The sequence below is a fragment of the Acomys russatus genome, chromosome 5 (assembly GCF_903995435.1).
Source record: "Acomys russatus chromosome 5, mAcoRus1.1, whole genome shotgun sequence".
In the NCBI taxonomy this organism is placed as follows: domain Eukaryota; kingdom Metazoa; phylum Chordata; class Mammalia; order Rodentia; family Muridae; genus Acomys; species Acomys russatus.
Window position 1 is genome coordinate 4,933,740 of NC_067141.1, and position 12,088 is coordinate 4,945,827.

General features: G+C 46.2%; 1 protein-coding gene across 1 annotated transcript in view; it reads left to right on the top strand.

Moving 5' to 3' along the window:
• The window catches only part of Hs3st4 (heparan sulfate-glucosamine 3-sulfotransferase 4), a 430,298-nt gene extending 418,455 nt beyond the window's left edge, over nt 1-11,843 (top strand). The window contains exon 2 of the mRNA XM_051145195.1: nt 10,470-11,843. Coding sequence (XP_051001152.1) covers nt 10,470-11,106 — 637 coding nt within the window. The 3' untranslated portion in view covers nt 11,107-11,843. The remainder of the gene's footprint in view (nt 1-10,469) is intronic.
• Nucleotides 11,844-12,088: the final 245 nt, after the last annotated feature.

A 12,088-nucleotide genomic window follows, 5' to 3' on the forward strand; every position in this document is an offset into this window, starting at 1 on the left:
GATGTGTGGAAGTGATGGTGGTGAGGATGTGTGGAAGTGATGGTGGTGAGGATGTGTGGAAGTGATGGTGGTGAGGATGTGTGGAAGTGATGGTGGTGAAGGATGTGTGGAAGTGATGGTGGTGAAGGATGTGTGGAAGTGATGGTGGTGAGGATGTGTGGAAGTGATGGTGGTGAGGATGTGTGGAAGTGATTGGTGGTGAGGATGTGTGGAAGTGATGGTGGTGAGGATGTGTGGAAGTGATGGTGGTGAGGATGTGTGGAAGTGATGTGGTGAAGGATGTGTGGAAGTGATGGTGGTGAGGATGTGTGGAAGTGATGGTGGTGAAGGATGTGTGGAAGTGATGGTGGTGAGGATGTGTGGAAGTGATGGTGGTGAAGGATGTGTGGAAGTGATGGTGGTGAGGATGTGTGGAAGTGATGGTGGTGAGGATGTGTGGAAGTGATGGTGGTGAGGATGTGTGGAAGTGATGGTGGTGAGGATGTGTGGAAGTGATGGTGGTGAGGATGTGTGGAAGTGATGGTGGTGGTGAGGTGTGTGGCAGTGCTGGTGCGGCTGTGTGGCCGTGCTGGTGGTGCCGGGTGTGGTGCCGTGCTGGGTGGTGGGCTGTGTGGCAGTGCTGGTGGTGGGCTGTTGGCCGATGGTGGGGCTGTGTGAGTGCTGGTGGTGCGGATGTGTGGCCGTGCTGGTGGTGCGGCTGTGTTGGCGTGCTGGTGGTGCGGCTGTGTGGCCGTGCTGGGGGTCGGCTGTGTGGCCGTGCTGGTGGTGCGGCTGTGGCCGTGCTGGTGGGGCGGCTGGTGGAGTGCTGGTGGTGCGGCTGTGTGGCCGTGCTGGTGGTGCGGCTGTGTGGCCGTGGTGGTGCGGCTGATGTGCCGTGGTGGGGTGCCGGCTGTGTGGCCGTGCTGGTGGTGCGGCTGTGGCCTGCTGGGGGTGCGGGCTGTGTGGCCGTGCTGGTGGTGCGGCTGTGTGGCCGTGCTGGTGGTGCGGCTGTGTGGCCGTGCTGGTGCTGCCGCTGTGTGGATGTGATGGTAGGGAGGCAGCACTGGGATGAACTCCCAGCTCTTTCCCACATAGGTTTCCACATATGAAAAGCCTTTAACTGGAGGCTTGCTTGCAGTGTCAGTGGGTTAGGTCATGGTGAAGTGTTGGAAGTGTTGTGGCAGGCAAGCATGGAGCTGGGGCACTAGGTGAGAGCTTACATCTAATGAGTGAGGTGGAGCGAGAGAGCCTGGTGTGGACTTTTGAAACCTCAAACAATACCCCCAAGTGATACACCTCCTCCAATAAGGCCACACCTCCTAATCTTTCCTAATGGACTGGAAGCCAAACATTCAAGTATATGAACCTGTAGGGGCCACTCTTTTTTTTTTCCCCCAGAGCTGAGGACTGAACCCAGGGTCTTGTGCTTGCTAGGCAAGCGCTCTACCACTGAGCTAAACTCCCCAACCCTTACATTCTTAATCAAAGTACCATATTCAGGGAAGTTTGTTGAAGACAAAGCCAAACCCCCTCAGTAGGAATCATAATCCTTCCAGTCCCGAAAGAGCTCTACTAACTTGGCACAGACTTCAAAGCAGAAACATCTCCAAGGCCTGAGTTTCCTTTTATTCTGCAGTTGTGTGACCTTTCGACTCAGAGCGTTCTCCCTTCTGCTTTACGATCCTTCTTTGCATGTTCCTGTGGTCCTCCTCCCACTTCTCTTTCTTTTTCACACTCCATCTACCATTGTCCTCGACATTGCTTACATCTTTCTGCCTCCTTCCCTGTGTCCCTGGCATAGGGCAAGGTGGGTCACACACAGCAGCAGAGGCATCTGGCTGGGACCACCACAGATATGGTCTAACTTGGCCTCCACGCCAGTAACTCACAGTGTCTTGAATGCCCCGGGACCACACATGATTTTACACCAACATGTGCTTAACCCCTTCAATGTAAGAATCACTAATAAACACTTAGTTGAATTATTGAGAAGTGACCTTTAAGCACATCCCTTTTTATGCACAGGAAAGTTGAGGTCCGAGGAGGAAACATTTGTGCCCTAAATCCATTCAGCAAGTTAACTGTTAAATCAAAACTGTAGCCTGGAACCTTCTTTTGCTTCCAGCTTACAGCACTGTGGTCCCAGGAGATGCAGATTCTCTCTGTCTTCCATATATGAATGCAATTTTCAAATGGATTGTACTTCTTTTTCCTTAAACTCTTTGTGAAAGCCACAATGAACTTCCCAATATATCTGGGAAAAGTGAGATCTGGTTCATGAATCATTGGGCACGATTATTTTTTTCTCTCTGAAACCTAACCTTCTCCATTCCTATTAAAGGGTCAGTGAGTCACAGGGGCCTGTGAGGTTGGGCCAGGGTAATGTGACACAGGTGTTACACTGACTTGTAAGTGTGTTTCTTCCCTAGGTGAAGAGAACCCAGTCCAACCACCTGCCCTTGCTTTTAACTACCTTTTTTTTTGTGTGTGTGGGTTATAGTTCATCAAAAGGGCTCAGAAAATATTGCTAATTTATGCACCATTTATTCCACTAGATAATGCATTTGGGAAAGTGCAAAGTGCTCACACACCTGCAATTCAGGCAAGCTGGAGGCAAGCTCTGCACTGACCCTGCCAGGGAGAATGGGCACTTTATATCTCATATGGTTGATTGCCTTCTCCCTCACTGTTCATGATGGCATCCATTCCCTCCCACTGAGGAGGCCCTGGAGAGAGATACTACAAATCAAATGATGGAGCCTGATCTGACAAGAATTTCTAGGGATTCTGGCCTGGCTTATGTGATTCCCAGGAGTAAGCCCCCTTCACTGTTCATGTAATGAGTCTGGTTTTAAAATTACATTTTGCCTCCCACTAGCAGAGTGACTTTGGGACAGTCCTGTCATTTTGCTGAGCCTCTGTAACTTGGTGCTTGTCAAGAAGTAACCAAAAGGGTAGTCTCTGGTGTTAGGCAAAGCCTAAGGTTGAATTAACCATCTGTCTCTTTTGACCGAACAAACTAATCAGTCTCACTGGTCATCAGGTTCTGCTGTCTAAGGAGATAGAAATGGGACAAACTTCAAAAGGGAGTTTTTTAAAATTAGCATCAAATGTATTGAAAAATCTGTGTGAGTCACCCACTAGGTATTAGCTAGTTTAATACTAACTCCCTGTGAAAAGGCAATTATTCATGTGATGCTTGCTCTCCAGAGAATGGAAATGAGACATTGCAGATGCTTCTTGACTTCCAATGGGGATGCACTCAATGACTTCATCGTAGGTTTAATGGATTGGAAGTTGACAATGCATTGATTTATAGATAGGGACACCAGCTTTCCAAGCTGGCCTCAAACGTACTGGGTAGCTAAAATTGACCTGGTCCTTTTGACAAGTACTGGGACTCCACACCCATACCGAGTTTGTGCAGCTCTTGGAAATCAAACTGTAGGCTAGACAAGTGCCCAACCAACTGGGCCCTACTTCCAGCTCCTGAAGATGGGTTTGGTGCACCTATTACACACCACTGATGCTGAGCTATGCTGAGGAGAGCTGGCTGCTCTTCCCTGTGATCGTGTGGTTGAACGGACACTGTGGCTCAGCATCAAGAGAAAGCAGTATATCTGGGACAGTACGTGTACCTGCAGTCACAGCTACTTGGAGGCTAAAGCACATAATGTGACCCTGTCTCTACCAAACCAGAGTTGGGTGAAGTTATATCACAAATATTAGCCCAGTAATAGATCCAGATTCAAGGCACCTTTTACAGAATCAAAGTTGAAAAACTGAAAGTTAGCATATCTGTACTGGTGTTAAGTAATGACCAATGTAAACTGGGCAAATAGAATGCTAGCTTTTCTGCTCTTGACTATGCAGGATAGTCCTGTGTCTGCGCCTATTTAGTGACTCTCCCCTCACACATAAACCATAGCATAGGGTGGGTAAGCCCTCTGTAATATTGGAGCTTGAGGTGCTATGGCAACTATTGTCACGGTCTCCTCAGAAGCCCTTGGATTCTGCTGACTGGAATTAAGTAGGCCAAGGCCTGTGCTTAGCAAAGTGTGCACACCAATGGCAGGGGTTGGGGGTTGGAGTGAGAGGGGGGCAGTGTCTCCTAAGCGTTTGTGCTGTGAGAGCAGCTGACGGCTTGTGTTATATGATTCTCACTTCAGGCCTGTATATTGATGCTGATGTCACAGCTGCTCTGAGCACCCAGGGTATTGTTAATGGGCTCTTCTAAGCTCAGATGTGGTGTTTTCTTACCATATGGTCTATGGTGCATATGGTGCATGGTCTGTCAGAAAGGGATGATATGATGAAGGCACACTGACCTGCATGCATGGAAAACCTAGTCTCAGGAGCACATGATCCAGTTTCATCCAGTTCTCCAGCCTTGGGAAGGAGGGTCCATGGACTCATTTGTGTATCACTCCCATAATAACTCAGTGACTACAGGTAGCCAGTGAGCACTGCACGGTGACCTTTGCCATGCAAAGCACTAAGAACACAGGTGAGTAAAACGTTGACCCATATCCTCAAGAGCTGAGACCAGCTATGCAGGATGCGGGAACCAATTCTATTATGATTCTTTGCTTGCATATTTGTTTGTAGGGGTTTTATGCATGCTGCATGCTAGGCCAGCCCTCTAACACTGAGCTGCATTCACCCTACTTAGGTCTTTATTGCAATCTCCGTAAGGCACAGAAGCGGGCTAAAGTGATTTAGTAAGGTACTAGGATGCGGTAGAGCAGGTATCTAGCACAGGAGAGGTTCCGAATTCCACGACTTCAGTCTCCAGGTCTGTACTCAAACTAAAACATAGTAGTACAATGCAATAAAATAGGAGTTAGTGGAAAAATCTTTGAGAATGTTAACTTTTTTTTGACACAAAAAGTATTTAAATATTTTCCTTCCTGAGATTCATTGCACAAAGTGTAGGTCTGCCCACCGGCTGGTAACTAGCAGAAGACAGACACTGCTCTCTTACTTCCTGGAAGATGGAGTAGGCAAATAGAACATGAATGCTCATCACCAACCCAGGCCTTCCTCTGGATGTCAGCCTCCCATGCACACTTAAGTTCCCGTCCCACTTGAGCACGTAACATAGCCCATGTTCGAATTCAAAATCAGAGTTGCTGTTGTCCACTCCACAGCTGCTTGTTTTATAGGTTCTCCTCATAAGCAGATCATCCTGCCAGCGTTGCAGTGGTCCCCGGTGCCTCTTTTTGACTTAACCTCAGTCCACTCCTCACTAGGGATGATCAGTGCTTATTCGTGAGGACCACTGCCACTTCTAACTTACAGCCTGATGTAGCTTCTGCCCTTGCTGCCTTTGACACTCAAACACTCTTCTCTGGTCTCAGCAAAGCAGGCAGAAAAGACAATTAAATGTAAAGCACACTCTACTCTCCTGTTTGACACTCCTCAGTGGATTCTTGTCATACAGAAAAGAATCCCTATGCCCTCCTCAGATCTGCCAGGCCCTCTGGGATTTGGTCACTACCCACCTTTCCTGACCTTATTTTCTCACCCCGCCCCCCACACTCTTTGCTTTAATAGAGTTCTCTGGTGGCTTTTTATATCTCCTCTCCATTCTTTTTTTTTTTAAATTTAAGTAATTTTTTCAGATTACATCTCAGTTGGTATCCCCTCACTTGTATCTTCCTGTTCCCCCTCCCTCCCTCTCTCACCCTATCCCCCTCCCCTAGGTCTATGACAGAGGGAGACTTCCTCCCCCACTATATGGCCACAGGCTATCAAGTCTCATCCTGGTAGCCTGCTTCCCCTTCCTCTGTGTGCCACCAGGCCTCCCCATCAAGGGGAAGTCTGACCTTATTTTCTAACTCTCTTGCATTTTCTAACTCCCTCTATTATCCCTGGCCTTTCTCCTGTTCCTCACACACACACACACAAACCCCACGATGTGAGAACATGGGCGTATTGAAATGTCATACCCAGCTGAGAAGAACTTAATTAAAACCTAGAAAAGAGAAGAGAAATTGAGGGGTAAAATGCTTCAAGAAGGTGGAAAGGATAAGATTCTAAGCCTGGGTGGAAATTTGTCGTATCTAAGAGAAGATATGTCTGTCTGTCTGTCCGTCTGTCCGTCTGTCTGTCTGTCTGTCTGTCTGTCTGTCTGTCTCTATCTCTGTCTCTGTCTCTCACTCTCTGAATGCAAGTGTGTTATGCACACACAAATGTGCACCTGTGTATGTGGAGGTCAGACGGCAACCTCAGCTTTTCTTCCTCGGGTACCACTTAACTTGTTTTTTGAGACGGAGTCTCTCATTGGCCTGGAACTTTCCAGGTTGACTAATCTGGCTGGCCAGCAAGCTTCCTCGTTCCGCTTGCCTTTGCCTCCCGAGTGCTAAAAGTGTAAGAATGTACCAGCATATCAGATTTTTATAAATGTGGTCCCCAGGGTTCCTACTTAGGTCCCCATTGTTTGTGTGGTAAACACTTTAGTGAGTGAGCAAACACCCTCAGCCCTGCTTCCTACAGTGTTATAAGGAGAGGAGACAAGGACAGCGTAGAAATAGCTACTGGATCAGGGGCCCAGATAAGAGATCTGGGGAGGAGAAACAGCAACAGAACAGCAGAACGTAGCACAATAAAACCTGTCCAGGACTGGCCTCGGCTTCAGAGAAGAGATTAATGGCTTGACAGTCACTCCGGAGAGAGTCACCAAAATAACTTCAGAATAAAACACACACCCAGGGAGACCTTTAGGTTCTCAGGCTGTTTCCTTCAGTGCAGAGGGGGAATAGCAGTGACACCTGTCTGTTGCTTAAAACAGTTAACGTCACAGCAGTAGTCGGGCTCCTCATTTGTCAGAAGTCACAGCTGGGCTGCAAGCTCCAATTCTGTTTTATTCACTGCCATGTTACTGGTATATGATCATTTACGAAGTGAATAAATGAATAAGGGAACAAAAGGATGAGTTTTGGAAGAGGGAGAGCTGTCATCTCACAGATTTGGGAGAAGCCACTGGAGATGTTCTAATAGGCAAGGAGACAGTTGGATCTTAATTCAGTGATCCAGGCTTACTTGCCGTGAGGGCCCAGCTGGGGGAAGGTCCTGGAATTGCATGCTTGTCACATTTACCTGCAGCAAGATGATCAGAGATTCTTGCTACACCCTTCTCTTTCTTTAGTGTTCCTGCCTTGTAATTCCTTTTCCATCAGATGCTGAGCTGGGCGTGTACTCAGCCTCCTGTATCCACTGGCTGGGAATCACTTCATCCTGGATGCTTTGAATAAAAGATTCAAAGATCCACAAGGATCTTGACAGATTGTCAATTAGCTGAAGGAGAGGAGATGCATTTGAATGGGACTTAATGTAAAGTAATCACTGAGGTCTAAGGACTGAATACAAAGAGTAGCTAAGAGGGTTAGCTGCAGCTGCTTCTGTGCTGAGGAAAAATGCAGCAAGGTAGACGTGCAGAAGTGCAGTTCAGGGACCAACATCTGGGAGAAGCTATGCAAAAATAAGACTTTCCAGGGGCCTATCTTTCACCAGCATTTATTTAATGTTTTTGTAATATGATATGTTCCTGATTGGCCATCAGCCTCTAGATCACTGAGTACAGTTGGTGACATTGGTTTGAATTGGAATTTGTCTTGTTCTAGATCAGACCCTCAGCTCGGTTTTTCGATTCAGTCAAATGTAATTTTTTCCTCTCTGCCCTTCTCTAAGAATTGCACTGAAAATGATCCTAGACATCTGGCTTAAGTGAAAATAAGATTCTGGCATTCATGAGGTGCTCTCCTAAGCGATCCATGCGCATTATCACACTTAGTCTTCATCTCAGTCCTGTGAGCATGGAATTTCATTCGCCCCCAGCTTTTATGTGAGAAAGTAAGGTTGAGAGTGGGGTAATGGGCTTCACTGAGCCAACAAAGATCGTCAGAGCTTTCGGGCTATCAGGTTGAGCAGGTCTACTCTCAAACACCGTTCCTTAGCCTTGCCTTCCAAACTGAGACATCACAGTTAGTGAGGTCACACAGAGGCGCGCGCGCACACACACACACACACACACACACACACGCACACGCACACACGTAGGCACTGTCAATACTGTGGAGACTATGTCATCTCCAAACAAGCATGGCCATGCCTGTGGCTTTGATCTGAAAACTACATTCTGCCCAACCAGTGTACTCTAACAAGGTCTAGTTCTAGTGAATTTTTCTACCAGGCAAATTCCTCTTGCTTAATAAAAGAGCTTGCTGTGAAAGCTCAAAACCCAGCAGCAATTAATTATTGACAGAGCATGTGAATTAGAGATAAAAGAAGTCATTCTTTCTCCACACAAGTGATAGTAAATAAATTTAATTACGGTAGGAGAGGCTAAGGGATCCTCATCTGTATTAGGTTTTATTAGCTGAGACATTTAAAAGCATGTCATCGTAACAAAGAGGTCTTGTGTAATCCTGAATGTACCACTTTGGTGTGGGGCTCAGAAGTGAACGGATTTAATGGAGCACCTGGTGGCAGATGGCCCACTCGACCGCCAGGTACTGAACATGTTTATTCTCATTTAGCACTGGCCTACATATGCCTACAGCAAACTGACTGCATAATAAGATCCTGAGCCTCATTTTTAATCACTGATTGGCCCTCTGCATTGGGTTGGAGGTAGTGGCATCAAACTCCCTCCCTGGAGAAAAACATGCATGTAGGCATGAGATGGAAAGTGTTTTTGTCAAAGAGACTGGCAGGCAAGAGCTGTGATGTGGAATCTGTGTTGGTGCTCAGCAGCTCATGACTATCAAAGACACCCAAGACAGTCAGCTTAGTAAGAAAGAAGGTCATTGTGGCTTGTGGTCTCAGAGATTCCAATCCCTGGCTGCTTTGCCTCATTGGTTCTGGCTCTGACACTTCATCATGGATGGAATATTTGGTGGAGGAAACCTGTTCACCACAAGGCCAGGACATAAAAGTGAGAAAAAAAGAGAGGAGATACGGGGATCTTAATATGCCCTTTCTTTAACTTGTTTTAGATTTATTCAATTACGTATGTCCACTTTTGTCTGTATGTACATTTATGCACCATGTACACACCTGGTGCCTGCTGAGCTCAGAAGATGGGGCTGGATCTTCTGGAGTTGGAGTTTTAGATAGTTGTGAGCCACCATGTGGGTGCAGGAACGCAGTCCTCTGCAAGAGCAGCAAGTGCTTTTAACCACTGAGCCAACTTGACAGCCCGTTAATATGACCTTCAAAACATGGCTCCAAAGACCTAAATTCCTCTTACTAGGCTCCACCCTTAAGGGCTCCCCTACCATAGCCAAGTTGGAGACAAAGCCTTTAAAATATGACTTTGGGGGTTTATTCAAGATCCCAGCTAGAGCAGGCCCTATGAGAAGTTGGCTGGGTAAACTTAGAAGCAGAGAAAGAAGAAAACTCTGTATGTTGAACCAGTCTATGCTTGCTTTCTATATGTCATTTTGTTTTTAAATGAATGTAAGGTGGGTATTGAGACTTTAAAATGAAGAGCGAGGCGCTTACAATCAGGGTGTAGTGCGAATAAATTATAATAAAAGTAAAATAAAGTAAAATGAAAATGCCATAGCACACAGATATGCTTAAGTTTTCTGAGGACACAAAGCTTGTCTGATGTCTTTGCCCATTCTTTATGCCTGGGCTCTTTTTTTTTTTTACAGCAGTGTTTCTGGGCTGAGGGGTCAGAAAACCTCCTATGCATTTCAGGTTCTGTGGGCCACAAACCTGTTGCGCCAACCAGCTCCACTTACTGTTTATGGTACAAAAGCAGCACGCAGACAATATGTAAATGAGTAAGCATGGCTGTGTCCCAATGAAGGTTTATTTACAAGCAATGAAATTTAAATTCTGCATAATTTCCATTTATCACACAATGCTGCTATTACTATCATTTGGGTTTTTTCCCACAGCCATTTAAAGATTACAAATCCTTCTTAGCTGTGATTCATAGACAAACAGGAGGCAGTGAGAATTTGCCAACCTTGGACTAGATAATCTTTGAGGTCTTGTTGAGCTCAAACATTTCCTGAAAGCTACTACAACAATAATAAAACCCTTAATTTATTGAGCTCATGCACACATGAGATTCCATGCTAAATGCTTTTCAAACATTAGCTCCCTTAATCCTCACACTACAGTGTGAAGTCAGTGCTATCATTACCTCCATTTCAGAGATTATAAAACTAATATGTAAAGAAATTAAGGGCATATCTAGGTTAAATACAACTGGTAAGACGGAGAAAGGCAGTTTAAACCCAGGGATACAAGACTCTCAGGGAATAATACATAAGCCTTACCCTACCTTTTCTGATAATTACATAGTCAAGCCTACAGTTGGGACATAGAGATAAAAAGAACTGCCCAGTGATTATCTGTTCTATTTGGTGGCTTCTACCTAGGCTATGTGTTACATATAATTTATGCAAAGACATGAAAATATCTTGGGTATAGTAATGACCCCTGTATTTTTCCTTTCTTTATTCTTCTAGAAACGTGATGCCCAAGACAGTGGATGGGCAGATAACCATGGAGAAGACCCCCAGTTACTTTGTGACAAATGAGGCTCCCAAGCGCATTCACTCTATGGCCAAGGACATCAAACTCATAGTGGTGGTACGAAACCCAGTGACCAGGGCCATTTCAGACTACACCCAGACACTGTCAAAAAAGCCAGAGATCCCCACCTTTGAGGTGCTGGCCTTCAAAAACCGGACCCTGGGGCTGATTGATGCCTCCTGGAGTGCCATTCGCATTGGGATCTATGCTCTGCACCTGGAGAACTGGCTGCAGTACTTTCCCCTCTCTCAGATCCTGTTTGTCAGTGGTGAGCGACTCATAGTGGACCCCGCAGGGGAGATGGCCAAAGTACAGGACTTCCTAGGACTCAAGCGTGTTGTGACTGAGAAGCACTTTTACTTCAACAAAACCAAGGGATTCCCCTGCCTGAAGAAGCCAGAAGACAGCAGTGCCCCAAGATGTTTGGGCAAGAGCAAAGGTCGGACTCATCCCCGCATTGACCCTGATGTCATCCACAGACTTCGGAAATTCTACAAACCCTTCAACATGATGTTTTACCAAATGACTGGTCAAGACTTCCAGTGGGAACAGGAAGAGGGTGATAAATGAGGCTGGTAGCATGGAGGGAAGGCTAATGAATAGCAAGAATACTCTTTACCAGAGTCCCAAATCCCCCAGGTTCTGAAGCTTCAGCCGTGCTGGAGTACCAAGCAGATTGCTAGCCTGATGCAGTTGGGTTATCTCCAATATTGTGGGCTTAGGCAGGAGCAGAGATCACATGGCATCCTTGTGGAGGAAGCAACAGTACCTGGTTGACCAGATGGCCATCAGAATACACCATGAATACTATCTTCTACTCATTAACAGAGTTTGAAAACAGGATAAACATCTTCCAGTATCACAGACAGATGCTATGTTGATGAGTGGTAGAAAGAAAGAAAGAGGTAGTTGTACTTTTCAGAAGCTCTTACTATAGTCTTGGGAGTCTGGATTCTAGCCTTGTATTTAATCGCTGATATGAAAACTTCTGCTCTGGCATCTCTCCAGAATGCTATTTTTGGCTGAGAGCTCCAAGACTCCCAGGGAGCAATATCATCCCTCCAAGGCCTGTCTAGCCTTCCCATCAATGGCCTCATCCCATAACCCTTTGACTTCCTCCCTCCCCACAATGTGAAGGCAAAGGCATGCACGTATGTTCCTTACCAAAAAAATAAAAATAGCCTACACCCCTGGAGCCTTTTATCTGAGAGCCATCCAAGGTCAGTCTCTCTCTTCATGAGTGTTCTAAATTATGGAGAAGCTTAACACATCCTCACATTGGAATCTGGCCCACATGAATGCTCCCAGAACAGTGTTTTGACCTCTGAGGTTGAAAAAGATGAATGCTTGTAACTGTGAGGTATAAGGGAAAACCCAGTCCTCTTGGGGGGGGTTTACCTAAAGATCCTTGTCCCTAAAGATGGTGGTCCTGAGATATGCTCTGGGGGATGGGTTCTTCCCTAGAGGCAAAGTCCAGAGCTTGCTTGTTAGCTATTCTGAGTAACCCTTCTAGATGCAAAGAGGAAGGGAGCACTCACTGTTTTTCTATTTG